The sequence below is a fragment of the Dermacentor andersoni genome, chromosome 3 (assembly GCF_023375885.2).
Source record: "Dermacentor andersoni chromosome 3, qqDerAnde1_hic_scaffold, whole genome shotgun sequence".
Classification (NCBI taxonomy): Eukaryota; Metazoa; Arthropoda; class Arachnida; order Ixodida; family Ixodidae; genus Dermacentor; species Dermacentor andersoni.
Genome location: NC_092816.1, coordinates 102,440,277 through 102,464,778, shown reverse-complemented (window position 1 = coordinate 102,464,778; position 24,502 = coordinate 102,440,277). Strand labels below are relative to the sequence as shown.

The 24,502-nt window shown below is 42.7% G+C and overlaps 2 protein-coding genes across 2 annotated transcripts in view; both read right to left on the bottom strand.

Moving 5' to 3' along the window:
• LOC129380132 (nose resistant to fluoxetine protein 6-like) lies at nucleotides 1-23,398 on the bottom strand. The gene is made up of 9 exons (XM_055075488.2): nucleotides 22,945-23,398; nucleotides 15,679-15,772; nucleotides 15,105-15,191; nucleotides 13,188-13,353; nucleotides 12,128-12,210; nucleotides 10,281-10,403; nucleotides 7,545-7,665; nucleotides 919-1,108; nucleotides 1-185 (listed from the first exon to the last, which is right to left on the bottom strand). The coding sequence occupies exons 1-9, from the start codon at nucleotides 23,114-23,116 to the stop codon at nucleotides 1-3; spliced, it is 1,221 nt and encodes a 406-aa protein (XP_054931463.2). The 5' UTR covers nucleotides 23,117-23,398.
• Nucleotides 1-24,502, bottom strand: part of LOC126541467 (nose resistant to fluoxetine protein 6-like) — a 98,690-nt gene that overhangs the window by 3,710 nt on the left and 70,478 nt on the right. The window lies entirely within an intron of this gene.

Genomic DNA, 24,502 nt, shown 5'->3' with positions numbered 1-24,502 from the left:
CTAGTGACGTCTGTGCTGCATAGTGCAAAATGTAAGCCTTACGCTGTTAAACGTCGACCATGATATGCGCTCCCTAGATGCCTGCAGGTAGAGCCTGATGAAAGGCAGGTGGATGAGATAGACTCCGAATGAAAGCTTGCTCGGCGCCACAAATACGTTCCATGACAGCATCTTGTTTACTAACCCTGCATTGAAGCACAACAACGTTGTGGACAGTAAAACTGAAGATATGCATAACGGTTCACCTAAACTGAGTTACTGCAATTCTGGTCTCATATTCGTAAAACAGTTCGCATCATACAGTGAGCGTGGAACACGTGGGAGTCGATCGCTGCAACGGAAGAGACAATAAAACAGAGAAGTAAACGCTCCCTGTATAGTCAAGCTTGTGTCAGTTTGGTACCGTACGCAAGAGCAGAAATATAGCTTATAAGAATAAGTAAACAGAAACACAAGGAACAGGCAACGCGCTCGGACAGTCACTTAAGCCTTCACCACGCATTTAATCGTCATATGTAAGCTATGGGGCTCATTGTGACAAGGTCGTTGCAACTACAGCTGGTTACGAAAAAAAGTAACTATTTTACCTAACCTAACCTGTCCTAACTATTGTCGTTGTAGTGATATTTCACATGTGACTACAACTTCGCGATGTATGAGTCACACATTCTATGACTGTTCGCAGCATCAAGGAACCGATATCTTTACAGAGCAGTGCGGTCTCCTTGCAATCATTTAATCATAAAGCAGCCAATACGGTCAGCATTATTCAAAGTCTCAGACTATGCCGTCTTGTGCAATGTAGGTGTTGCTTTTGCATGTTAAATGCAATCAACCGACCAGTCAATGGTTAAATGAAGCAATTGGCATAAGGAAAGCATGCAAGAGACAAAAAGCAGTACTATAAGTAAACCTCACCACCACGACCCGAAGAACAAGCCAGCGTGACCCACATTAGAAACACCGACCAAAGAATGCGATCGAAGAACGCCGCAATCAGTTTGGCGGTTTCTGTGCACGGATTCGGGCTCCTGTACCAGGGGAGCTTCATGAATACGCAGCAGAGGCCGCAGCCGAGAGATATGCACCAGCCGGTAATCTGCGTTGCCTGAAGAGCAAAAGGTAGACGTAGAAAATATTTATGTAGAGTGATACCAGTTTCTCACTATTTTTCAAGGATAAAGTTAACTAAGATAACCAGTCGAATCCGAAAGTACTTTAATCAGTCAACCTAGCTTAAGCGGTGTTTTCTACGGCACACCGGCACACTCCGATCAATCACCACTTGAGTAGGCGAATTGGTGAATAAACGACAATATAATGCAGCGATACATGTCACTTATGCGGATTGGTATTCTAGGTTATCATTTACAGTACTATTAATTGTACTTATCTGCATACATTACCTTTACTGATCCTACTGGGCAGAGATCCTGCTTGCTTTTACAATTCTGTCATATACGCGTGCTGTAAATCCTCTGCCAATGACTGCGCGAAGAACTTTTTAGTCCTTCTTCCAAGACACAACATCTGCATATATTGCTTTCACAGCTGCATTTCTTATATGTTATTAGTATAGCCCGCAAAAGTGGTCGCATAACTTCAGGGATATGAGCTACAAACATGGCCAGTATGGTTCTATTGACCCTCAAAAATTCTTTTCTTTTTCAATGTTTCATGTAAGCCTATCGCCTATAAATTGCCCATTTCATTTCGGAAGCAAGCATGTGTTAGATACAGGATGAAAAGTTTGTGTAACTGACACCACTCGTAATTTATTTTTTGACTACAACAGGAAGCATGGCTACACCTAACCTCAGTACTTAGTTTCCACCGCATTACTAAATAATATTTTTGTTATATAAGAAGAGACAGTCCCACCAACCACTCCAACATGTTACATGCGAAGGCTTGGGGTAATTTGATGTGGCCAGTTAGTATGACGTGTTTGCTGTCATGTATTTTCACTATATTTTTATGTTATTTTCGTAGTTTCACAATTTTCTGCAGAACTTCTTTCCCAAAGTGCATTATTTAAGTCGTCCTCGACGAATCTTGTGGGTGGTTGCTGGTCGTTAAGTAACAGAGCTAGATTTATTTTTTATTTATTTATTTATTTTTATTCATACTGCAGGCCAACATACTGGCCCATGCAGGAGGGGTAATACAGTAGACAAGGTAATAACGATACAACAAAGATAATTAAAAATGTCTATATAAACAGTGCATGAAAGTGATGCAGCCCATAACCACATTGCAAAAATCACAATGCATGCCTTGTCACAGTAACTACAACAAAAAGAATCGCACAGTTGAATTTATATGTGGATAAAAAAGCTGTGCCAAACAACAATCAGGCGCTAAACATAACAAAATACAGGAAATTTTCCATAAAAATCGAGAAAAATAGTGAAAAATACTGCTTATTGTTGTGTTATTTTACGTGACAAATAGTTTTCCAGCGCATTTGTGAAGTTGGCTGATTAAAGTACATCAACAGGGAGAGAATTCCATTCGTTTATAGTACGCGGATAAAAACTATTCATGTGAGATTTTGTTTTAGCAAATGATGGCGTACGGGGAAAGTTGTGTCTATGTCTTGTTTTTAGCGAATTAAGAGGCGTTATATAATGAGGCATTTGAAGCCCGATTTTTCATTTATCATGTTATGTAAAAACTGTAGACGACTAACTTTACGCCTGTGTTCTAGTGAAGCGATTTTATTTCTAAGCATTAGTAAGGACGGGGAAAACTCTCTTTTATATTTTCCAAAGCTAAATCTAACGGTCTTCCAAATTCATGATTTCCTTTTTGATATGAGGATCCTATACAATCGCTGCATATTCAAGTTTCGATCGTACGAATGTGTTATATGCTAAAATTTTGGTGTTTACCGGTGCCTTTTTAAGTTTCCTTTTCAAGAACCATAATTTGCGCAAAGCTGCTGAACATGTAAGGGAAATATTGTCTGACCAGGAGAATCTGTTGGCGAATGTTACGCCTAAGTATTTGTATTGTTCAACATCAGTTATGTTTGTGTCGTTTAGAACATGCGAAAGTATACTAGGTTTCTTATTCCGTGTTACTCGCAGCAAGACTGTTTTATGTACATTTAATTCCATCCCCCAATGTTTACATCAATTGGAAATTGCAATAACCGACTTCTGCAAGTATGCGTGATCGTTTCGTGAAGCTACTTTTTTAAATATGACAGCCTCATCCTCAAATAAATTAACATGCACATCATCGGGGCTTTCGTCTATTATATCATTAATATAGATAAAAAATAAAAGCGGTCCTAATACGCTGCCTTGCGCTACGCCCGAAGTTACCTGATGGACACTTGAGGAACATTTATTAATTTCTACGAACTGCTGCCTGTGTCAGAGATAGGCTTGGGTCCATGATGTTATATTTGATGAAAGAACTTTGCACACGAGCTTGTAGATTAATATACCGCGGGGTACCTTAACGAACGCTTTGCTAAAATCTAAAAAGAGGATGTCAACTTGTCCGGACGAGTCAAGTACTTCATAGATTTCATGAACGACTGACACAAGCTGAGTTGAAGTCGCTAATCACTTTCTGAACCCATGCTGTAGTGGAGATAGGACATTGAGATCTGTAAAATACTGACGAATAAAGCCTGCGACAATGTGCTGTAATGATTCGCTGCATGTACTTGTAATAGAACCAGAACGATAATTTGGCACTGTGAGGTGATCACCCCTTTTTATGAATTGGGACAACTCTTGCCTTACGACAATCTGACGGTATCTCTGCTAAATGTAAGGCTAATTTGAAACAAATCTGTTAAGAATACACATATCTGTTCCGCGTACCTTCATAAAGACGCATTGGGAAGCTTGTCAGGGCCTGCAGATTTCCAACGTTCATATTAGGGAGTATTTCCAAGACAACTTTTCGTGTAATTGTTATATCACGTAAGACAGACCTATTTGTATTGGATCCTTTGAATTCATCTAGGTCAGAGAATGCACTAAAGAAGAAATCATTAAAATGCTCAGCAATTATGAGGGCATATCCAATAATTTTTTTTCATTAATGTTTATTTTATATTCTGCTTCTTTTGATTGACTTAAATAGCGCCAAAACGTTTGTGGAGCATTTGAAATAAAATCAGCAAGGCTATGACTGAAGAATCTTTCTCGCGCAGCTTTAACTTTTCCCAGGAATTCATTTTTTAATTGTGTGACGTGCGAACTCCTTATATTTTTATGTTTTCGGTTCAATCTTTTCAGCTTCCGCCTAGTTTGGATGATATCTCTGTTGATCCAGGGGTATGATGGACGTTTCTTGACCTCCTTCAATGGGATAAATCTTTTAAAACAATAAGTAACAGTCTCCCTGAACCTTTGCTATGAAAGCTCAACATCATCCAGGACAATGTTAAGGTGCAGGTCCAAGTAATCAATAATCGATTCATCATCTGCTTTAGCATAATCCCTTATCTCAATATTTTTTTCGGGGTAGCCTGACATTATTCACAGCCATCGATGACGAAAAAAAAATCAGCTTATGATCGGAAATGCCAGTTTCAATTTCGACGGTTCCTTCACCAAAAAATTCGCTGAGGAATAAGAGGTCAAAAATATTTCCTCCTCGAGTACATACACCCACAACCTGCTGAAGACTGAAAGTTAGCACGATATCAATGAGTAAGTCAGAGAAAAGGCTGTGTCCCTAACTCCAATTTTGCCATTCTATTTGTGGGAGATTGAAATCACCAGTGATTATTAAGCTTTTTCCTCTGTATTTCAAAAGGTGATCATATAATTGCTGCATAAACTGATCATCAGCATTTGGTGTCCGATACACAGAACATAATATGAATGGCACACCCCAAAGAGAGACACTCAAAAACAAACTTTAATGATTATCTATCTGATCTAATTCCCTTACAACAACACTATTCTTTGCAATAACTGCGACGCCACTGCCTCGGGAGGGCCTATCATTTCTAAACAGCTGGTGGTTTGGCGAAATGATTTCGTCATCATGTACCCTGTCGTGCAAACAAGTTTCAGATATAACACACATGAGGATCGTATACTAGTAAAATATCTCGCAGAGATTGTATATTGTTGACCATACTTTGCGCATTTAGTGAAAGCAGCCGAAACTGATGCGACTGTGACTACTAGTCGGTGTGGTTTGATCGTAATTTTGAGCTCTATTTTTTCTCTGCAGCGAGTTTCCGCGTGTGCTGTACGTCATCCCAAGAGAACAAGTCGTTATCAACGCGAAGCTTATCATGAAGAAGCCTAACTTCTCTGCCGATGTATTTTTCTTCTTTCGCACTGCTCCAAAGCAGACGGCACTTGCGCAGCGTGTCTGCACAATAATTGTTTTGCCACGATATGCCTGTTCCCTTCAATTTGCGTGCGTTTTTCAAGAGAGCTTATTTTTCAGACTAATCCCGTAACATATTTAACAGGGATAGGCGGGCTAGTTGGTGGTCGATATTGGAATGCATCATCTAACCGCACAAAAACAAGGGACAAAGAAGGAACACACAAGACAGGCGCGGATCCGCGCCTGTCTGCGGTTACATGATGTATTCCAATAATCCTGTCAGAACGCAATGACTATGACTAGCCTTCTTGTGGCTGCTTTCACAAGTCTGTGAATTCGCGTCACAGATGTACAGTTTATTCCTAACTTATCTTGAAAGACATCCCGGACAACCTTATCCTGCTGTACTGCTTCTGTTTCATTCGGATCCTCAGAAATTCCAAAAACTACCAAATTCGGACGGCGGCTGCGTTTTTCCAAATCAGTAAGTTGTTCTTGTTGCGTTTTAAGTATTTCCTATGCTGCAGTCACAGTCGCACTTACTTCTTCGTTCTCGTGGTTTTTTGCTTTTAATTAAATCATACTGCCTTCTAAGTTGTTTAAACGCTTTACGATACGATGAATCGCTTTCTCCGTCGACTCAAAGCGTTCTTTAAAAGAAGGAACGGCTTCTCTAATTGCCTGTTGGCCACTCATTAAGCAGTGGAACATTTCCTCGATGGTTCGATACGGGTTCTCTTCTATATTGCCACAATAGCTTGCAAGAATTTAAAAACCCATATGCAATACTCATACACACCAGAATAGGAGATAAGGGGGAGAGAGGGGTGAGTTTACACGGGAGCTGCAGTTATATGCAACCTATGGCTCACAACGCATTCATGGGCTAGTCGGCTCATAATTTTTAGAGTTTAATAAAAGGAAAACCATGAAACGACCAGACAGGGAAGGGCACTACACGCACAAGAGTTTAACTGAACAAGACTGGTACACACTTCAAGCAAGGTGCCAGCGTGTGCAAACATACTTTCGAACCACGACCAGACCACATAAGGCTGAAAATGAATTTATTGAAATTATTGAAACGAACGTATTGTAACATGTAATCGAAGAAGAGGCGTTCATTACTTCGCAGTTCCACAAACGCATCACTGATAGGAGTGTATGAAGCCGGCAACGCTGATTACTATCGAGTCAACGACATCACTTGTTCGCGCACAAGGACAGGTGCGTTGTTGCGCCGACACAAATGCAGTCGCTGTGCAACAACCACTGCAGTAGTTTCCCACTCATTGCAAGCTAATGGGCAAAGTTCACGCTCGCTCAGCTGCTGACTCATCACGCAGCAACGCCTGACAGGAAGTCCCGATTCTTTTTCTAGCGGAGATAGCTCATCTGCAGTGCCATCTTTCACGTGTCGCTAACGGCGCGCTCTATCTAGGCCAATGTGGAGCAGCAGTATATACGTACTCACACTTGGGCCCTAACGGGAAATTTTCGCAGGCAGTTGAGGATTGGCGGCCTGATCGTGAGTGTCTGCATGGCATTCGTCCAAGCGTTGTCTGTACATAATACTATTGCGTAATTTAAGTGGGTAGGATTGCCACTCCGGCCTGTGCGCATTGCAGGTTAGGACATAGCACGCTTAGTCTGCAACACTCTGCATTCAAAGGACCATTCTAGTACCGCCCTAACTGTAATTCAGTGTTCGCACCTTGACCTATGGCGCGTATGTCGATCACGTGTATTGCTGCCTATGCATGCCGAGATACGAAGGCGCTTTCAACTTTTTCTGCGAGAAAGTAGTCTCGAGAAGATACTGCAATTCAGTGTGTTTGTTATGTTTTTGTTAAGTTTCGCACGTCCTTGCGCGTATATCATTTCATTTATCATAGTGTTCAGGAGAAGACGCAGCCTAGGCGCGCGCCTGGCAAATCTTGCCAATTATCTTTGGGAGCCTCACCCTGCCTCTTGTTTTCTTGTAATGTGACAGAACCCCATGAACTTATTTATTTGCCTTTAACACTCTTTTCTGTCTCATCGTTTCTTAACGTGGTTGCTAGGCTTTGCGTCATAACAAGCATATGGCTGCTGTCCAAGATCTTTCATGAAGCTGCGCAGTTTTGTTGAACTAGAAAAGACAATGTAATGCGCAATGCTGCTAACGGTTCAACTATAACTTCTGAGCATTCGGGGATGCACAAGCTCGTTAAAAATCTGAGGTATACCTTGCTAATTTTTCGATTTCTGAAGTCGTCCATCAGCAGGTATGTTATGCACCCGCTGAAGTAGCAGACAGCGTGATAATATGGCCGGACGTAGTAATCATTCATCGTTTTGTCCATTACACTGCGAAAGAGTGAGAAAAAAATTACCACGAATACAGAACAGTATTATTCACTCCGCTACTTGACTGTAAGCACGGCACGTCCTTACGCAATATCGCTAAGACGGCTATTTATATATAATCGTAGCGCGCGAGACAAAAGGAAACGACAAGTCTGAGGGTCCTGTTCACATTTCTCCCATCATTGTCGAAGCCTGAACACATTTTCTCATTACCGGCTTACGCAACAAAAACCATAAAAATCGCCCGTTGCATAGAAGCAAAACAGGGAGAATGCACCAAATAATTTGTCGTAACAGTAAATTCAAATCCTAGAGTGGAAAATTTGATTAAGTTACTACCCACAGGGAATTGCAGATCACTTGACCATTAAATAAGCAGAGCAATAGAAATTTTATGACCGCCCAATTATGTTTTTAATTGGCATACAAAAATAAGTACAGACCTCTTTATAAGCCTGGTTATACGAAAGTGCGAAACACTATTCAAAGATCAGGAAAAGGAGAAAATGAGATGAAGGGAATAACATACAACCTAATAGAAATCACAAGGACACAATTTCTGTCACAGCCGTCATCTGTAACACAACAGGGTATAGTTATTTGGTGCCACCATCACTTTGTACGCACACTTTTTTTCACATATAGTTGACATTGAAACCTTAATATAAGCTTCGTAAGCAGAGAGCGTAAAGCGGAAGCGTCTTACAAACATCTAAACTTGAACTTAAGAAGAATGCACGACATTGAACTGGCACTTAGAAACAATCCATGAAATTTATGTCCCCTATGAAATCGCAAAAGTTGGTGATGGCGTGCATCTACCTACCTGACCACGACCAAGGTTTGAATACTCCTCTCAATGAAAAAAGGTATCCGTGCGAGAGTCCAAGCGGTCACAGGCGTGAAGCCACTCTTAAACATATTTCATTTCATTTCATTTCATTATGAGCATTCTATAAAAATATGCTCCACTGAACCGTTGACGTACACGTTGACAGTTATATTACAATCTGGGGACATCCTTATAATGCCAAACAATGTGGCGTGGAAGCTACGTCCAATGTAGATGATGGAAGAGCATGTCAAACGAGCGGCCATTTTCAGTTAGATCAGAACCATAGGGCTAAGTCGATTTTGTATTGGAGTGCTACGGCTGCTTATCAAACGATATGGCCTTGAAGAGTTGGGTCGCAGGGTATAAAGAAAGTCTACATTCCTGATAAAGTAACTGCAGTGGCAGTAAATGTACATATTGCATATTCTGCAGTAGCCATTTTGTCAGCCACCTCGTTCCCTGCAATGCCACCGTGGCAAAGTAGCCATTGAAAACACCTCTTGACAACTGATCGAAGCAAAGGTCAACATTTACATAATTTCATGGATCTCAGAGTGATCTACAGAAAATTGAAATTTTTATGAGTTTCAGAGCTTCTTTAAAGTCGGAAGTATCGTCTATTGTCGACAGGGGACGCCCTGGAAATAAACTTTGTGCCCTGCAATGTTCGAAATATCTTTGGTACTTTAGATGATGCCTGGTTAGATAGCCACAAATGTCTGCCTAATTGATCCGCTCAAACATGGAAAGCCGAAGTGCAGCTATCAATCGACGTCAACCCATCGGGAAATACTAACGTGTAGCTATCCTCCGTCTCTCTCTACGCCTAGGAGAGAGCGATAGAAAAAATAGGAGGCGAAAGTTATAAAAGTTTAGTGTAACAGTCGGGTTAATAATTGTGCCTTGGGCGAAGGGGAAAAGGTCGATGTAGTGTACTTGGTGGAGGGTCAGTAACTTTACCTCTGGCTAGTGTACAGCATATATATTTTCAATTCCAGGGAAGTTCATTGTTACAGAAGGGTTGATCAATTATCAATTGGAATAGATTAAATTTTGGCGTATGAAATGTTGATGCCTTAAAGTTTATTTTTATGGCTTCAATCGTGTAGCTAATATATGCACTTCTTCTAAAACGTTTTTCACGTCGGATAACATGAGTGTTCGAATCAAGATATGTCTTCCTCTGCAGATGAACTCACACGCAATTCACACCACAACAGAGCAATTGAAAATGGCGACCTTGGCCTCCATCAGAATCTTTCTCGGCAGCACCTATGTTCCCTACAGCTAGATAACGGATCCTGTTTAGTACAGATGCAAAAAGAAGCTCGACTATCGCTATAAGTTCGTCTCTCGAAGTCTAAGGCACATTTTGTTTACTTTACTTTGTTTCGTGTGAATTCCGCGGAGAAACAACGGCTTCTCGTTTTGCCTTGAGCAAAATGAAATTCATGCAGCGCTCCCAAGATCAGTCAGCGCAGAACGCTATCATTGCACCTCTCAACTTCCTGAGATGTATGGGTGTCCGAGATAGAATATAAGGACGCCATTCAAAAGTATACACTCTCGTCATTTAAATTCATAGTTAGAAACGAAGCAGGTCACAGCTTAGTGCAAACAAAAGAACGTGTCGAGATTTACCACTCCTCTCCATGCAAGGTAGTCAACCACAACTGTCTCTGTTCAAGCTCAATTCCTTTCTATACACAATTTTTTTTCTCCCTCTCTCTTGGCCTTCGACAATATCATATAGAAGACGGGTGATTATAGTGTTACTCACTGTAGGTTGGGTGCTGGAAAGGCCATAAAAGGCAATACCACAGAACCGGCCACTGACCACGTTGCGATGGTACATCCCAAAAAGGAGAAGGCGATGAATACTCCAATTGTCAGCATTCTTCGCCTGTGTAGTAGTGACAGGAGGTACAGTGGTATTTTGCAAAATACATGGACAATGCTACTGACGAGTATTCATGGATGTCTAAGCTGGAATATCATATTTGTATGCGTTTCGCCATCGTTCACTGCAGTGTTCCGGCTCTAAAATACCGATTCTAAACCACCCATACACAACAGCTCCAGAAGCAACAACTCTGAGCAGGCTTGCCTCACTTTGTGTTCTTTAGTTGTGTACGAACATATTCAGGTTCTATGAAAACCAATGGCTGCTGTTTTGAGCGATGAACTATCGAACACATTTAAATGGTTTTTTCTTCACATTAAACGCGCATGGCTGTTCGATATGCCCCACTGAATGTTCTGTTTCGTCTCATTTCTTCCCGCTCTCCCGGTATATATTAATGCGTTCGTGCAAAAATAAAGATCTGTTGTTGAATGTAGCGCTGTCTCTCTGTATCTGTTTCTTTCTACGTCCTGGTTCAGTCACGCCTACACACTCCACTATAGATTCTAACCAACCAAAGTGCCAGCGTGCTTTATTTCGCAGTTCAGTAACACTAATGACATTCTGACGGAATAATTTATGCCACCATTTTTCTTTCTAGAGATATTCAGTAATTAATAATTATGTTTCACTCACTAGCGCACTGAAGTATGCACAACATATTTTTACAAATATCTTTGGATGGTCGAGTATCGATGTAAAACTGCCAGACCCAAGACGCTCACAGTTTCGATCATTTCCAACCAAGTACGAGCCTAAAACCGGTTCGGCAGCTCTTACAATATCTCGCGATATCGGGCCGCCACGGTGACTTGTTGCACTTGTACCAATCTGCTGTTAATTGCCGCGAGCCGTCTTGGGCGCGCCTATAACATTGTCACCGCACTATAAACTGGTGAGTGTTATTTGTGATTGTAATGAGTTCCCGACAGAATGCAAATTCGGTCGCTAAGTACTGTTGCTTTCGTTTCTCTAGAAAATATTAAATAAGAGGTGAGATCCTTCGTTTACAGGAAAGCCATGGTGGTGAATTTATACTCTGCGAGTGTTAGCTGCATTTTCCTAAATCTCATTTTGAGAATCATTGATGGTCGTAGTTTCGCAATTATATCTGTCAAAATTTAACGTTAACAAGGACGTAATGTTGCCAATTCCACCCTGGATACGGGTGCTTCTCCATGCGACAGAATTAAAAAAAATTAAATGCGAAATGTTGTGAGCTGTTGGCATCTAAAAACACCTTATTTGTGTAAGCTTGCTCTCGCTTCAAAGATAAAGCTGTGCTGTTCGCTTCCTTGATATGAACACGTGGGCTTAGGTAATTAAAAATAATAAAGTACGCCTCAGCATCCGAAATTTTAGAGACAAAACTGTGTTCCAAGCCTAATTTTTTTATTAATTATAGGTCATGGAAATTTTTTTCTGTACACTCTGTGCATAATTTTATATAGGGCTTCCAACTTAGCATTAGTGTTTGTCGGTTTTGCAGCGACCAGTATAAATAAGTATAACAAGCTTGCTCCCAAAGTAGAGGGATTTGCTGAAAGTTACAAACAACAAGCATTAGTTACATAATTCTGCAGTGCAAACGTTATCAAAAGCTCTGCATGCGCTACTTGCCACTGAAGATGACACGCACTCTGTCCATGAAGCACAGATTAGGAGGAATGCGCCCATTTTAGTATATCCTGGATCCTGTGCTGTTTTTCCTGAGCGCCGCTCACCTTTTCAGTAACAGCAACGTCAGGAGCGATATTCCAAAGAGCTGGAAGTCGGTCGATAAATACCAAATGTGGGGCAGCACATCCTGCGAAAACACAAAGATAATAGCAGTGCAGAAGCTGCTTCACAGTTCTCTAACTGGCAAAATATATGAAATGTCGCTACGAAGCAGTCAAGCTGATTCGCCGGCTTTTCTCCGCTTAGAGTGTGCTTTACAAAGTGTATCGTTTTTAATGCGCGCTTAGTATAGACGCCAAATTTGCATGCGAGTAACATCCTTCGGAAGCATTACCCATTGTGCGGTATGTTTGTAACTAACATCTTTCACAAACCTAGTAACCCAAGTTATCTACTAGCTTGGGTCGCTAGGTATCGTGCTGGCGGCTTTCTGAGCTAGAAGACAACTTTGGTCACTGAGTATGTACCCCAAGATGCTTGCCCGCACAGACAACTTCCACACTGCGTATGAGATATTGGTATATAAACATTCTTAGACAGTCCCCTAGAATTAATGTGCGAAGGTGCCTCAAGGAAGATGCCAACTCAAGTATTTTACCCATCTCGCGCCCCGTCCAGATCACGCACCTCCGCATCCAGCGCAGCCCCTTCATGTAGTCCATTCCAACAACGTTGGAGCGAGGATTTTAGGTCTACTACGGAGTTTCAAGGATCGCTAGGGATTACGAAGTGACGCTTATATCTCCGTCTCATATGGTATTTTGATTGGCAGCGAGATGGCCTCTTCTTGTGCCTGCGGTTGCGTTACGGCGTGTGGCTACGTTGATATAATGATAATCACGTAAAAGCCGGCAGTCACTGTGAGGTGGGTTTTGCCGGAATTTCGCACTGCTCGTTACTTATAAATGGGAATGAATGCTTTGACCGCCCGGTGTCCGTCCCCAAACCTCAGTTTCATGCGCGCGTGATATGACGAGAGGCGGAGGTCCTTGTTGTTTTATGGCATTGTTCAGTTTTCTGAAGAACTCGTTGTGGTGCCTAAAGGTGACACCTGTGACTATTTCTAAGGACTTTAGGATAATGATGCATACGCATCAAGCTCACCGAGATGCTCGTACCAGCGTAATTTTTGATCATAAGGAGCAGGTGCCACCAGTAGCTACCCACGTCGCTGTACAATTCCAGAAAGAAAGCCTTTGTGTCTGGTCCGGAGACGAAACGTGGCAGGATATAAAAACACATGATGATGAAGAACAAAGGGACCGCCGTCCTGCGAATTAAAAGGAGTGACTGTTATTTTCGCTGAGATGTTCAATGCTCCGTTATTAGTCATGTTTATTATTTCTTAATTTTTTGCATCATGCGTAGCGTGAATTATGCAGCACACCATATGAGGCTATAGAAATTCACTATACAAGAGCTCAGTGTGATACAAAAAAATATAACGAATGCATGTCGATATGCTAAATATGAAACTTATGCAATACACATGCAGGAAAGGTCTCTGAAATTGTGCGATTTAGTTCGTCGACATTTTGCTCATGAGCCTCATTGAATAAAGAATGTTGTGAAGAAGATTGAAAAAAAGGAGACATGCTGGTTTAGCATGAATGTAGAAACTAGTTTTTTTTTTTTACTTAGCAGTTGTGACGGTGCTTTTTTTCTTTGGCTGTCATGTATACCTTCTATTTACACACCTTGTGATAGGGATAAAGATTTCGGCGGCGTATTGGTGGCTTGTTGTCCAGGCACGAAGGAGACAGCATGGTTGAGGCTAGTTTAAATGCTAATTTATGTGAAGCCGCAAATCCGTTGAATAATTTTTTTCGGAACATTTATTACTCTGCACCGGCCAGTTACTGGGCACTGTGGCAGGAGACAAATAAAGAATGTGGGCCACGGAGAGTCATCTCCTCTTTTTCTCGTTCGCGGAATCACTATAGCTCTTTCCCTATCGAAGAAAATACCGTATGAAAAGAAGACAATGCATGCACCGTGTACGCATTGTACACCATCTACACAAAGTACGCAAAAAAAACGTTACTTTTCACCTATAATTTCAATTATTTACAACTCTGTGAGCAGTGTCTGACCATCAAACGATCATGAAAACTGACGCAAGTCATGAAAAGTGAGGATCAATTTAAGATGACTTGTTATCCAGAAGATAGAATCTCATTTCTGCTTGAGCGCCAGTGTAATGCATACAATAAAATCAGTGGACCGCAAGCATATTACAGCATAGGCCATATTTCAATGCCATTACTTAGCTATATTTGCACGGAATCACGGGATAGATATACACATTTTCCAAATACTTTTCTGCGATAGGTTCGGCACATCGCATTCAGAGGACGTCACCACCTGTGCATATGAAGCTTTTCACGGCACTAATTTTCAGATCGTCGCAGATTGGTGAGTAGGCAGTCATGCCGCTGACATCCCATCGTAAACGGAAAATATGAAGGTCTCACAGAGACGACTTCGATCTGCTAGTAGGAGTCTCAAAGCGTTTCACGTTCTAAATGATGTGCCATGTTCATCGGCTTGTCTCAAAAATTTGTATGAACACTTTGTGTGCGATGCACGCCAAAGCCACATTCGCAGATATTCATTCCTAGTTCTTCAAAGCTGCTGTAACAATTTCATACTCAAAAGCCATCTACGTCTCCTCGCTGTATATGAGATGATCATTTTTATGTTTCCCGTGATTTAAAAAAAAAATCCTGTGGGAGATGGCGTTCCTCTCTAGAAGGTTTTAATTAGGCTGCTGAATGACACATTTGAGTGTTTGCTTAAATGTGACATACACAGCAACTGCATAATAAGGTATTACTAATAAAAGAAAAAGAATTGCTTTAGATGCAGACATAAGTCATCAATAACAGCAACTCAACGAAAGGATCATTGTTGCCATCATAGAGTATGACTGACGTTTCTTTTATTACCACTTCGTTGTAGCAGTTTATTCAGTAGGCTACCATGCCGCAATAAAGGGAAATGAAGCAGAGTGGATCTTACCTGATGTAGCGTCTTACCAAACCAACGACGAATGCAAATGGCCCATTATTCTTCTCTTTGCTCACCGACAAGCACAAAAAGAAGCCGCTGAAAGAGAGTTGGAGAAATTCGCATGAAAACACGGATCAAATCGGAAGTTCATATCAACGTAGGTAATTCACGAGAAAATGTCTACTATTTAATGACCGCACCTACGCTCCTACAACTATTTGCACAACTGTAAATTGATGCAATATCCTGATCTCCGACTCTATGCGATAAACACATGGATACCTGTTTAGATTTGGCACATTTTTCATCTTTAGGAACACCAGTTGAATGCAGCCTCATGGACTGTACGTAAAATCACAAAGCAACAGAACGCCTAATAGGTTCGTTACTGTTGGAAATATAGACTTTACAAGCCGGTTTTAGGTTTGGCCACCATGGAAACACTGGTTCCGCGGTTGGTGATTGAGCGCGCACTATTTCAACTGCAGAACGTCATAGTCGCTAAGGCATCTCGAAAGGTTTACGCGCACGACTCCGCCCAAATCTATTATCACTATAATCGCCTACGTCAGCCTTAACTTACCTCTGAAAAAAGAAGGTGTCAACGCTACTGAACCCCGCAGATAAAAGCATGTACGGCCATTCTTCAGAAACAATGAGCATATTTAGCAAACGGGCTGAAATTGACAGAGAAAAATTTTAATGCATAGGTACCTTGAAAACAGATGCGAATTCGTATTTGAAAAACAGTTCCGCTGTCAAAAAGTTATGACATATATACTTATGAAAAACCGGAGAAGTCTAGTTCCCAGGACTGAGTCATTCTCAGAAAAGCATTAAAATAGCGCGTTTCTAGATGGTTGCAATAGAGCGTTTATACATTCTTAGTTAAAAAAAGTGTTTTACGATACTGCCAGTTTTAGATGTATCATGCACAGTTTTAAGAATAGGTAAGATTTCCTTAGCGCTTGCCCAGAATAATACAATAAATACACGGTTTCCTGCTCCAATCTTAATTATTTACACGCTTTGCGCACCCGTAGCTTGCCGTCACTGATGCTTATTGTCAGCCGAGCGCACCCGGATGAACGCACTTCTGAAGTATGCTATGAAAGTAGTTCCTCGTTAAATACAGGACTCCGGGTTTCAAAATTAGTTTCTACACATTCTATGCTGAATATCTTCAAAGTCGCTATCCGCTACCTGATTTCGCCTACCTGCGTGTAATCTTTCTCTAATAGTGTTACGTAGTGGTACGTGCCGAGAAGAAAATACGTGGTTAGGCACGTAAGGCAATGAAGTGACGCGATCAGCACGTTTGCACTTGAACTGGTACTGTAGCTGTCGCTGCACTCTTACAGAATTAAGCCTGTTTCACATGAAAGCGACTGCGCGGTTGAAGTCGCGGCCGCTGAGCGGCACCGCGGCGCGCAGCCGCAGCTTCGTTTCAGATGCGCCCTCTTAACGCGGCGGCCGTCGCCAGCGATGAGTGCCGCTTGTGGAAGAGCGCCCGCGAGCAGTGGGTTTTGGCGGTCCCTGGAAGCAGTGCTGGCGCTTCAGTTATGCATCATTTAGGGCGTGTGACATGCACGTTTAGTTCTTCTCCAAGAGCGACGTCAGTCCCTGGCTTGTTTGTGTAAAAGTACACTGTCATTATTACCCGTGTTACTTTTGGTTCCAGTCGCTGTTCTAAAGCATTTAGCAACTAAAGGCATCTAAAAGAGTAGCCGGAGAGGATAGTACCAACAGTTGGCGTGAAACGAGTACAAAACGAGTTCGTCAGCGGCTCTCGTTCTCGAATGCTGCCGGGAATTCCAGATGCCACCAGTGCTACAAACATGCAAACAGCATTGAAAGGTATCTGTATAACGCAACAAAACAAGGACACAAGAAGAAACAAAAACAAGCGCTAACTATCAACAACCAGCGCTTGCTTACGTCTTCGTTTCTTCATGTCTCCTTCTTTTGTTGCGCTATACAGATACTTTTCAATGATGACTGACGAACAAGCCCATATCACTACCCTCGTCGATGCAAACAGCGGTGTCGATTGACAGTGTGAAAAAGAAATGTCTTACATGCGCGAGCTGTGTGTGAAGAGGTAGTGCTCGCTCACGGGCCCGCAACGGTAAGGAAGTGCTACGATTTCTGCTTGCCTTTGTTAGGGACACGTACTTGGGCAAAGACTGGTGACGTATCCTTGCTAAAAATGTATGAGATACTCAGGCGGAACTATTGCCAAAGCATGCCAGGCTCACCCGACCTGCTGCTATGCCACCACCACCATCAGCAGTGGCAGAAAACGCTGAACCGAGAGGCTTAAAACTGTAGACACAGTATCTTAGACTATTTCACTTAAGCGCCATTTCCAGTAAACGGCAGGCATTGTGACCACCGAGTACTAAAACACTATTTTCTCAAGAATTCTTGATGATGTCGTCAAAAAGAGTTGTTACGGTGGTCACTTCCAACAATGCGCCGAGAGAGAGTATACATGCGCAATCATTTGTGACAGCTAGGTGACATGGCGTGTCAGACTTTCAAAAACCAAGTCAGTCTCAGGGATAACTATGGACATTGCCTCCATAGGTTTCAGCATGCGTGCACAGTAGTCTACATAAGCAAGTGAGAGTCATGCGAAACAAACAATTCCTGACAAGCACAAGAGCGCTGGCTTGTCTACACCTTAGTGAAATACAATGAAGCTTACGGCTCCTTCAAAGCTTCAAGAGTAACAGCGTTTGTTTCAACTTTCTAAGCTATCCAAACAAGTAATACGTGGTCGTGTATAGACCATATCAGCACAAAAATGAGCAAATATAATTCATTTGGCTGTGTTATTAAGGAAAAAGTAGCGGACCACTACTTTATCGCTATAGCAGTTTCAGGAGATGCTGCTGCTTTGACTGAAACAAAGATTGTAGAGAAATATATTTTGAATTCTAATGAAGTAGATAAACGTGTGAGAACATTCAACTGGGAGTCATTAACGCGGCACAGCCACCTAAAGGCTTACGAACTGTTTGTAGAGGCCTTTAGAGAAATTTACCTTTGCTCCGAAAAGAAAATAAAGCTTCAAAGAAGAAATAAAGATAGCCCGTGGATTGATAACGAAATAATGGAGCTTTGCAGCGTTAAAAGCAAGCTCCTTAGAAAATGCCAAGATAAACCCGGGGACGCTCTTGCAAGAGAAGAATTTAGGCAGATGAGAAACAAAGTAAACGCTAAAATAAGACTAGCTAAGAAGCGCTACCACTCAGACAGGTTTGCAGCTTGCAGTCGTAATACCGGTAAAACATGGAACTTGGTTAACACTCTAATAGGGAGACCTGCAAAAAAGAGTATTGATAATACTCTTGCTGACGCCTTTCTCGAGTCACCTGCGGTTCAGATAGCGAATGATTTTAACAAACACTTTATCGAATCAGTAAGCAACATTACAAATGGGTGCATACGGGCAAATATCCGAAACAATGTGCCGTTCTCTAACATTCATTCTGCTTTTCGGCCTACTGTTGATGAAGCAGAATTGTGGGATATACGATCCATGAGTTTAACAAAATCTCCAGGTTTTGATAAAATTAGGATAAGAGATATAGCTGCGAATTTCGATGTGCTCAAATCAACACTACTTTACATCCTAAATGAAACATTAAAAACCGGTCAGATACATGAAAACATGAAAGTTACCATTGTGAGACCTCCTTATAAGAAAGGATCTCGAAAACTTTACGAGAATTACCGACCAATTTCAATTCTTTCGTCTTTGGAAAGCATATTGGAAAAAATAGCCTATGTTAATATGGCCTCATTCTGTGAAAAGTTTAGCCTTATTAACCCAGCGCAGTTTGGCTTTCGCCCGGGACAAAGTACTGTGGGTCTGTTGGAAGATTTTAATGACTATATCTGTAACGAAATCGATAAAAACAATGTTGTTTTGACTCTTTTTGTTGATTTACAACGAGCATTTGACACATTAGATCATGAACAGTTACTATCAAAACTAAGCAGATGTGGTTTCAGAGGCCCGTATTACTCATTTTTTAAAAATTATTTAACAGGCAGACAACAGTGTGTCCGTGTGGCGGAGTCCTATAGTTCTTTATTGCGTGTTAAATCGGGGGTACCGCAAGGGTCCGTATTGGGACCGCTTTTGTTTAACATTTACATGAATGATCTTGCTTGCTTACCACTAAAATCAAAAATTTATTTATATGCTGATTACACGGCTTTGGTTGTATCGAACAAGCTTTCGAGCGAAGCCGCTAAAGTGTTACAGTATGATGTCTGTAAAGTACTTGATTGGTGCATTAATAACAAAATGTTCATTAATAAATCGAAGACTAATATGATGTGTTTTCACAGCCCATATAAAGCAGTCACGGATATTTCCCCTGTTTATCTCCACACCAGTGACTGCCTTGCATGCTCATGTCCTCCGGTAGCTCTGGTAAATAGCACAAAATACCTGGGGCTACACTTCGACGACACATTGTCATGGAATGTCCACATTCAAGAGCTCGCAAAGCGCTTACGTGCTGTGTGCGCTCATTTGTATGCCCTAAAATCTTTCTGTGATGTAAATATTCGTAAAATGGTTTACAAGGCACTTGGGGAATCGATCATAAAGTACGGAATAACAATTTATGGCTTTGCTTCTTCTAGTAGACTTAATATAATTAACCGCATCCTAAAAAAAATTGCCTATAGCCTCTCGTATGGTACACTTGGTCACGGAGAAGATCTCTTGCTGAGCATGTACCAGTCAGACATGTTGTTTGTCGAGCAACAAGTTTTGTTCGACGCCATGTGCAAAAGTTATTTTTCTGCTAAATTCAAAAACTTGAACGTGAAATCTCGCAGCTTACGTCAGACAGAAAAATATGTGGTACCTCGTGTGTACACAAACTACGGCAAGAGAACTCGTGCTTTCTACGTGCCGGTTAATTTCAATAAATTGAAGGAGAATGATATCGCGGGAACATTTAAACAAATAAAATCACATTTAAGGTCATGGGTGATACGCAATGTCCATATTCTTTGATGTTTTCTTCGGGATTTGAAGCATGCGAACCCGATTGCGAAGTCATCTCTAATGTCAATGTGTACTTTTTTTTTCCCTGTTGATGCAATAATTTCTTTTGTTCAAATAATATCTTTTGTTCACTTTTGCAATATCATTTTTTTCCTATATTCTTTTTATTCATTTATTTGTACACATATCAGTACTACCAGCTGACTGCCCAGCCTCGCACACAAGCAATGTTGCTTATGCGGGCTGGATCTATAACAATGACATGACTGGATGTAATAAAGATTATTATTATTATTAAAAAAAATAATCACTCCTCTTTGTTTTCTCTACGTGGCTTTCCGCCTTCAGACATGCAGCCAATACTTGAGTTGGAGGTGGCACGAACAGGTAGCCGCCCTATGCACGGTTTATTTGAGCTGGCCAGCCATGGTGTAGTGAAATCTCGGGAGCGGCCGACACCGCGGCCGCTTAGATCGAGCGCGCTAGCGTTTTCATTCTCGCGATACCTGCAAGTGAACCCATCTTCTTATTCGCCTGCTTTCGAAGCAATAGTCGCGCCGCTACACTTGGTCTGTGATATGCCAGCCATTCCCTCCAGATCACAGCGTTTCTTTTGCGATAGTTAGAATATGTATGTCATGTTTCTAAGCTCGCTCGCTCACCCAGATGTCCACAGCATAACCACTGGAACCACAGAGCAGTGGTTTGCAGTGCTAATAACCAACCCACCACAGTCGTCCGATGCAAACGGTTTGTCCACGTTGTACGTGTGTATTATATGCGATAATTTTGACACGCAAGCGTAACTTGCCGGCTCGTGAAATCGGCGGCGTCTGTCTGAACCCGCGAAGCAAGCGAACTAGTAAGGCACCTGGGCCTCCATGCTGGCTGCGGTTTGGCTGCAAATTTTTTCTGCACATTTAATTAGCACAATCGGCAGCCACAACGCCGAATTCTGAGGATAAAAATCGTTAAGCGTCCTCCATACCACTTCAAACTACTACTTTCGACACAAAGTCTGACCCGCATATGCCTGAAATTGCGCTGCTAAAATGTTTGGTATAAATGAATAATGAAAAAAAATTATGAAGAACCAGACCCGCTTACCTTTCAAGAATACGTTAAGCAAGCATTGGGAGGCGGTTATTAGCTGCACTATACTGCACTCTGTTGTGCGGGGCCCTCACCTTACCACCGTGCCTTACCCGTACGCCAAAGCCAACAGGTACTTCGAGCACCACTTCTTCAAAAGATGCATTCGGAACCATGTGCAGCGCCTGCCGCCGCCTCTGATCGCGAACGCTGCAACCAAAGGCGCAGCGTCACAATGACAGCGTCTGAAAGCGCTAGCTATAACGAGGAAGGAAAACGCTCCCGTTACCATCATGCCGTCATGCTGTACCGAATGGTACTACCCTGCCAGCGGTACCGCCATTAAGTCCTCACATGGCGTAGTTTTCACGCGCAAGCATAACTCGCCAGCTCGGCAACTCGGTGGTGTCTGTCTGAAGCCGCGAAGTAAGCGAACGAGGAAGGCGCCTGGAGGTGAAGAGAATCGCGCGCCGCGGAACATATGAACTGAGCGCGTGGGATGGGAAAACAATCCCATCTAGAGCAATGTGTAGGTATCGTTGTGCGAAGTACGGATGGAGAAACGAGACGAAGCATCGCAGAGGAGGAAGGTAGGCGGAAGTGCGCTGGGTTGACCTCTTCTGGCAGTTGCTGCAGGTTTCCGTTGTGATGCATACGTACCGAGCTCGCCTACTGATAACATCGTCCTCGCGCGCCGTGCGCTGTTGGTGCGAGTGAAAGCGTGCGACGGTAAGCCGACGATGTCGGCTCAATCTCGCGTGCGCAAGGGGCGGAAGCGGGCTGTATTCCGTCGCGCGCATGGCACCCGGGGAGGAGATGGGGGGGAGGGGGGCGTTGTATTTCGGCCGTGCGTGTTCGCGCGGGCTTTACCTCGAAAGCAATCGGCTTCGGGGGCGGTCTAGGCGGGCCGATGGCTCGTAGCTTTGCGTGGGCTGTGTACTCGCCGCTCAGGTTGCGTTGAAGTGATAGACAGCACCAAGGTCATTTCCCTCGCTGCTGCTGCCGCGATTCCTCATGCCAGCGTTTTGACAGCGAGCATCCGCTGTCATCGAGTGTGAAATGCTCATGTTAGCCTGTGCGCGCTGACGCCATGCTGGGTAATTTAGATATTAAGCGAATGCTTACAACGAGGCGTTCTACCCCGACGGCTGCAGCGTTTGGCGCGGCCGCGCGGGCTCTGTCTTAAATACGATCTGCGTCGCGGACAGTGCAGGCATCTAGGCGCACCGAGGGCCTATAGCATCCTGTGCGCTATAGCACCCATACGCTTGCCCGTCACCAACGTTCAGGAAGTAGTTCACCTCACTGTATCATTTTTCTGCAACGCCGTAGTGCCACTGCACATATTTGTTCTGTTTATGTTGTATCACTGCATTTAGTTCCGTGTTTCCTTGGACTGTCAAACGGAACAGTTTTATGGAGACGAATCCACACACTAAGCTACACCGAGACGGTAAAAGTGCGTCAAGAACTTCATGCCATGCCAATTTTCTTCAAGAAAAACACCAGTACAGCAAAGGCACCGCCTGAAGCAGAGATGTGCAAGGGAAAGGCAGTATAGCTGCTATAATTGAATCTAATAAACTCAGTTGGTAGGCAGCACGTTTCCTGTGGTCTCTTGGCACGCCTCTGTTATAAGTGGCGCCGTTCTAATATGAACCATTATGTTCCTCCGCTATAAGAAATATTAACAAATACAAAAGTCACGTTTTAAATACTCACACCAATTATCCGATATGGTCTGACCGCAGTGGCAAATCATAATATGGCCGAGGCAGAGGAACCGCATGCCGTGGAGAAACTGCAGGGCGTAGTGGTTGGCGTTACTCTTATCGGCCACCGTGAGCAGTATCCGTGTATTGGACGTCATGGAGAAAGCCTTGGCCACATTCATCAGTGCTCCTGGATGGTGTGTATGTTTGTTATACAGCGTACATGTTCTACGTAACTAGAGCGAAATACAAGGCCTTGTATATTATATTTAGACCAAAATGAAGATGAGGGCCGACGGATAGAAACACGCTATAACATCCTTCAGAAAGGCTGGCGAAAATTTGGAAAGGTGGACCTATATCTGCCAAAGGTTGCGTTGTCAGTTTTGACATGCAAGATTTAAGTTCCTAATGCCATTGCGTCATGTGCGTGGTGTCACTAGTTCCGGCGGCTATATGCTCAGAAAAAAGTTGAAAAGAAAAGCGCTCGTTTTCATTTGCGCATACCTAATGTTCTGGAATTGTCACGCGTATATTTTATTTTTACTTTAGCCGGTGAGCCGGTGAGCCGGTATCACTTTTAGCAATTGGTCGCCCAGCACAAGACGCGCCTACAGCGCTCGAAATCTTGTGGAAGTTGATGCTAATTTTATAGCGAAATTTATTCGTTATAGTCAGATTGAACGCAATAAGATAGTAGTATTGAACTCACACTCTAATGTACACGAGCGCCACCGGTCACTGTGCAACAAACTGTGAGACAACTATTTATTGGGTGTCTGAAAATAACTATGCAATGGAAATGATGGTCTTAAAATCGGAAGTGTTACTTACGGCACTGCAGTGATGAGTACAGAAGATGCCGAAAATTTCCACCACCGGCGGGAAGACATGTCTCCACACGACGCTGCATATTGTTAAACACTCGATGGAGGGTTGCTGGAGTTATCTATGTGATGTGCTGGGTAATGGCTGTCTGTATAGCAGCTGCAGTGAGCGAGGATCGTATACGTGCACCTGTCCTTTGAGTTTCACCCACAGACCTCACCAAACGAAGTACAGGGGGGTATTCTGCAAGAGTCTACCCAGTGGACTATCCATCTCCGCCGCTGCTGATTGGATGCAGCTGTACGAGAGAGGAGAAGAGGAGCGGCCCTACGGAATCAGCAGCGGCCGAAATAGACAGTTCACTAGGCGGAATCTTACAGAATACCCCCCCCCCCCCCCCCCCCAGATATTGCGCTTCATACATCATGTCAAGCTGGCATGTCACGCACAATTATTATCACATGATAGGTGGAGTTTTTCACTGCAGATTTACTTTTCGCACACCCTGTGTAGCATAGAGACTCCCCTATGAGTATCCATTTTAAGAGCGACGACTGCGTTCGCCGCAAATTTCGTGATATGAGTGTACATTGTTTTTTTTTAGAACAAGCTTTACTGGAAGAAAGCTCGATTCCCTATTAGAAATAAAGATGTAGTTAAAAAATTATGGGATTTTACGTGCCAAAACCACTTTCTGTTATGAGGCACGCCGTAGTGGAGGACTCAGGAAATTTGGAGCA

Bases quoted from the DNA above. Each gene is read 5' to 3' on its own strand.
- LOC129380132 (XM_055075488.2), bottom strand. From the start codon at position 23,116: ATGAATGTGGCCAAGGCTTTCTCCATGACGTCCAATACACGGATACTG. The intron at 15,773-22,944 runs GTGAGTATTTAA...TGTCAATTTCAG, and splicing joins GACCATATCGGATAATTGGT to CCCGTTTGCTAAATATGCTC. The intron at 12,211-13,187 runs GTGAGCTTGATG...GTGTTTTCGCAG, and splicing joins ACGCTGGTACGAGCATCTCG to GATGTGCTGCCCCACATTTG.